Source organism: Diuraphis noxia, unplaced genomic scaffold, assembly GCF_037042655.1.
Source record: "Diuraphis noxia isolate RWA-SAM2 unplaced genomic scaffold, SU_Dnox_SAM2 contig0001, whole genome shotgun sequence".
Taxonomy (NCBI): Eukaryota; Metazoa; Arthropoda; class Insecta; order Hemiptera; family Aphididae; genus Diuraphis; species Diuraphis noxia.
The window spans coordinates 77344400-77349669 of NW_028301711.1; the positions used below are offsets into that span (position 1 = coordinate 77344400).

The following is a 5270-nucleotide window of genomic DNA, read 5'->3' on the forward strand; positions in this document are numbered from 1 at the left end:
CGACTACAGGTATCCTACACAGCAATTTTTCTTGAAAAAGGTATGTTTAATTACTTATCCACTATCAATGCATTAGGAACTTAACGTTAAATAAATCAGTCATATTATTTAATATAAAATTAATTCAAGATAATATTAATTATATTTTATTGATATACAAAAATAATAATCGTATTACATTTTAAATACGTATTACTATTTAATTTAGAATTATAGTTACATACTGTGGTAAATTTATTTAACAAATTATAATATTAAAAACATTTAGATATGAAGATTTTTACTTATTATAGGTACTTATAAAAGATATGAAAGCAAATTATAGTTCAGTCAATTATCATATTTTAATATTAATATTAAATTATTATTAAATACCAGCAATAAACTGTAATAAAACTACTTTCATAATAGTCGTCAAATAAATTAACTGCTTATAAATGATATATGTAAGTATTGGTACCAACAATTACTTTTATATTTTATACGATATTGTGATTATGAAAAGAATAAAAATTAATGAGAGTTTCAAAATATTCCACAATTTTAGATAGTATAATGACACTAAGTATGTATTTAAAAATAATAAAAAACAATTCTGACATTAGAAAGTAATCAACGATTTATGCTATATTTGTGTGATAAAAATAAATTTATTATATAACAATTGATATTTAGTGTTTAGTCGCATTTAAATTCAATAATAATCTAATAATCAAGATCAACGTGTATTTATTTTATTCTATATCGTGAGGTAATTTAATAAACGATACTTATAGTCAAAAGTTTATGTTGTATGACCGAATGTTTCAGATAATCATGAAGTTCAATATGATTTTGTTTGTTCTGTGCTTATGCATTGACTTGATTCTGGGATCTATCGCTGATAATAGTTCGTACTGGGTTGATCCGATACAGTTTTGTGGAACAAGACTCTCGGCTGAACTAGCAATCATCTGTAAAGGCATCTACAATAAAGATAAAAGTAAATATAATTTATATATTATGGTATCTGATTATCAATTACAATACTTTATCTTCCATCAATCGAAACTAGCAGACCATAAAGCTGGTTAGAATTTGTTTTTTTTTTTTTTAGAAATTGGTTAGGAAACTGTAATTTATATTTCATAAAACCTTCATGGGAAATATTCTCGGGAAGGCGGGAACATTTATGTTTTTAAATTATCTGATTTTATTTTGATCAAAAAGTGTTGCCAGTAGTGCATTAAATTTCTGTTTTTAATTGGTTAAAATAATGTTACTGGGCATATGGGATATCTGGCAAAATACTACTTTCACATTATACCCGTTTTAAAAGGTGCATAATATTATATTATTAAAACCAAAAGGTTTACCATTTTTTGAAACGTAGTTTCTTAAGGCGTGATGTGAGCGGAGGGACCCTAGCCTAGAAAAACCGTGCGTAACGAAAATAAAAGCGTTAATCGCTATCTCTCTTACTCTTTATCGCTTTCTCTATACTCCTGCCCCTCTCGCTCTACGGCCGGCTACGTTGTTATTATATATCTACACGTCGCCACCTATAAAACACACAAAATAAAAAAGGTCAGGTTGCAGGTAGCTGGAAACCTTAGATACTATTATTATTAATTGTTATTGTTATAATAAATAAATTATTATAGTATTACAATAGAAACCGTTCATAACAAAATATATATTATAAAATCACTTTTGTAACTGTGCTGACGAATCTGGGTTTTTCCGTTATGATTACATCATTTCGCGTTGTTTTGTTTGATCGCATCGGGCTCCGATGTCATTGACCTTTTCTCCGCGGTGCGTGTTGTGTTGACAATGTTGCTCTGTTCAGTTTTCGCGATCATTTAATGACAACGTATCATTTGCTTTCGGTGATTGAATATGAGCAATAATAATAATTCAATGTATTTTTCAATGAATTAAATAAAAAAACCTGATAAGATAATATTTACATTCATTTCGAATAGTTCCACTGAAATTAATCTATAACCTATAAGACTTCCAAAGAAACTACGTTTCTCCCGGGTGTCCCATGACAGCACTCCTTTTTTAATTTTTTTTACTGGTATGACAATGACTTCCTTTCCTATGGCTATAGACAGTATGTTTACATTCAGATCCCACTTTTTGAAAACAAAAAACATCACAAATTATAAGCTGAAATGGTCACGCTCTTATCTTTTTTATACATTATGTTGTTTTTCCACGTGGTCTGTTACATACCTTAGATAATGTAGGTACTATATGGATGTAGTTTTAACTACTAGGATCGTGTATTATAGACCTAACCCTCATGCTAATTCTTGATGTCATAATGAAAACATGATTTATGTATGAACCAAGAACCCCTACTCTCTGACAGCAATGTACGACAGCGAATTGCGAAGAATTCAGATTGTTCAATCTGATTTGGTTATCAGTCATTTATTTATGCACAATAATAACAAAGACTTTTCAGTCCGTAGTACATGATCTAAGCATATCTGCGTATATGCCTATGCATTTATTTGATGCCAAAATGCCACCCCGCTGGTCTAAAAATGTATAAGCTTTTGATTGCCAATACATACATATTTAATTTATGGACAGAATTTTTATGACTATGAAAAATTTTGTTTGCTCATTAATAGATGAATGATTAGACACACAAAAGAATATATAGAATTTTAATTTTCAGATTAGTTTCATACGTTCAATTTTAATTGTAATTTCGAATTTTCCTTTCTGAAATAAATAATGATTAACCAAAATAATTTGAATAAAAACAATTATACAATATTATCCAGTAAACCTTCATACTATTATACTGCAATATAATTACATAATTAGTCTGCTTCTCTTTCTTAGCTATTCTCAGTACATTTTAGTTTACCACTTCCACGGCTTTAATGTACCTATTGATTACTTGGTAAATGGTAATCAAATGTTATAGATGAAATTTGGAACTATAATTAAATACTACTTTAATTGGGATTGTACGCAATATTACTTTATTTTAAACAGTGCCGCTAGAAATAGATGGGCCCCAGTGCAAATTTAAACTGTGGCCCCTTTAAAAGCGCACACCGGATGTTAATGTAGGGAGTGCAGATATAATTGATGGTACACAGATCCGTGGGATGCTTAGCCCGCCACAGTCCACAACCCCACTAATAATATAATAAACTGCATTGCAATATTTTTAAATTTGTACTTATTTATATTCTGAATTTTTAATTATAATACAAATATAATTGATTAAAATTGTAATCAATTTTTCTTCAATTATTTGTATAGAAAAATTAATAACTAATAATAAAGTTGAAAATGTATAAATGTAAATGTAATCGCAACTCTTTATTTATTTAAGCTATTAAGCAACTATACTGTACATAATATATTATGTATTCAAAACATTTAAAAATAATTATATTATTATATGTTATTATATGGGAACTGAGAGTATTAATATGAAGCCTGGCGGTGCTATATTATACTAAAATAACAAAGTGTTAACGGCATTATCATTATATTATGATCTTATTAAAAAAATTGTTATTAGTATAGATTCTTAATTCTTATATTATTTTATTTAAGTATGGGCCTCATATTAGAAATTGCAACGCGGAGCCCCGGTGCAATGAACCGCCCGCACCACAGTTTCTACGGCATTGATTTTATATTACATATTAATTACTGCAGAGGGATCCGCCTTCTCTGACAATCAGATCGCTACTGATTATCTGATACTCTTATGATTATCTACAATAATGCGTTATGCCTTTATCACAATAAATTGATAACACAAATAATCAAGTTAACTTATAATATATAAGGTTAGGTCTATTAGATTTATAACTATTTTTATTTTGACTTATGAATTTCCTTCATTTTCAGATAGTCAACAGCTGACCAAACTTAAAAGGGCTGTCGTTGATGATTGTTGTTTAGACACGTGCACCAGGAGATTTTTGAAAACATATTATTGTGGTCCTGAACCGGAGTTGTATGTGTCTTCAGCACAGAAATTGAGAGAAATGAAATATGTTAATTATACATATTATTATTCAGATCTGCGTAAGTACCAATTTAAATAAATTTTTGATGGATTGTAAGAGTGTAAAACTGCATTTGGATTACATACATCGTTGTTGTTGTTGAAATTTTTATAGAAAATTGAAATTCATAACATATTTATAAACAAATATATTACAGAATAGGTAAAACTATACTAGTTTCACCTATTTTATGATTCTATGGATTATTTTAAATAATAAAAATCATTGTATTTTTCAAATTTTTGAAATAACGATCCCCTGTATATTAACCCAGAATGTAAGTATAATATGTGGTTGAAATGTTGAATCAGTGATATACTGATATCCCATTTTTTCACTCAGATAGATAGCTTGTAATGAATTAACTTCAAATGGCACTAAAAGAGTCTTGACGCTAATTTTAATAAGCTTCCATCTTATTACCCATCCATTATATCTGTAGCGTTGAGTACATTTGAGTTGTACCCAAACTGACCAACTTAAAATTGATTTAATAATTTATTTCGATTTTACAGTTTGGATTGCAATACAATTTCCACAAACAGATGAGTAACACGACTGGCAACTTGGTATAGCAGCTTCAAAATGTTTCAATCTTATATAATGAATCAATTATTAATGTATTAAGATGAACTATCTGTACTTATCCCCAAATTAAACTTTTCAATTATATACTTTATATTGTATTTTATCAAATTAAATGTTTGCAAAATAAAATAATTACATAATATATATTTATATATCAAACACTTAAACAAGTACTTATTTTTAGTTAATAACATGTTAGTTCAAATATTATGTTAGGTATTTTGTAATTTTTATTTCTATATAGTTCAATTTCTACCAATTTTAAGCAACAGAAATAGGAATGGTATGGTATTTTTATAACTAGTATTCAAATACTATGATGAAATGTGTGGCGGACATCAGAATATATTTTATATCTATAATTAGCTATGGTACCTACATTAAGCAATTAAATTATAAACCAAATCATGTTAAGTAGGTAAACATAATATATTCAGACAAACAATTGTATACTAATCATGGGCACAAATGGGGAGGGGGCTTAGAGGGTATTTTAAAATTAGCATTCTCAAATAATGTTTGTGTTTAAGTATCAGAAACTTTTCCTTACAAAAAAAAAACTAAAATTAGATAATGTATAGCTTTTGAGCATCCATAGTTTTTTTTTTAATTGAAGTTGCATCTATGATACTAATACATCTTAAC

At 27.9% G+C, this 5270-nt stretch overlaps 1 protein-coding gene across 1 annotated transcript; it reads left to right on the plus strand.

Annotated features, from left to right (window-relative positions):
• Positions 1 to 4689, plus strand: LOC149061795 (uncharacterized). The gene is made up of 4 exons (XM_089216419.1): positions 1 to 40; positions 811 to 982; positions 3877 to 4056; positions 4553 to 4689. The coding sequence occupies exons 2-4, from the start codon at positions 817 to 819 to the stop codon at positions 4588 to 4590; spliced, it is 384 nt and encodes a 127-aa protein (XP_089072545.1). The 5' UTR covers positions 1 to 40; positions 811 to 816; the 3' UTR covers positions 4591 to 4689.
• Positions 4690 to 5270: the final 581 nt, after the last annotated feature.

Bases quoted from the DNA above. Each gene is read 5' to 3' on its own strand.
- LOC149061795 (XM_089216419.1), top strand. From the start codon at position 817: ATGAAGTTCAATATGATTTTGTTTGTTCTGTGCTTATGCATTGACTTG. The intron at 983-3,876 runs GTAAATATAATT...CTTCATTTTCAG, and splicing joins CATCTACAATAAAGATAAAA to ATAGTCAACAGCTGACCAAA. The intron at 4,057-4,552 runs GTAAGTACCAAT...TCGATTTTACAG, and splicing joins ATATTATTATTCAGATCTGC to TTTGGATTGCAATACAATTT.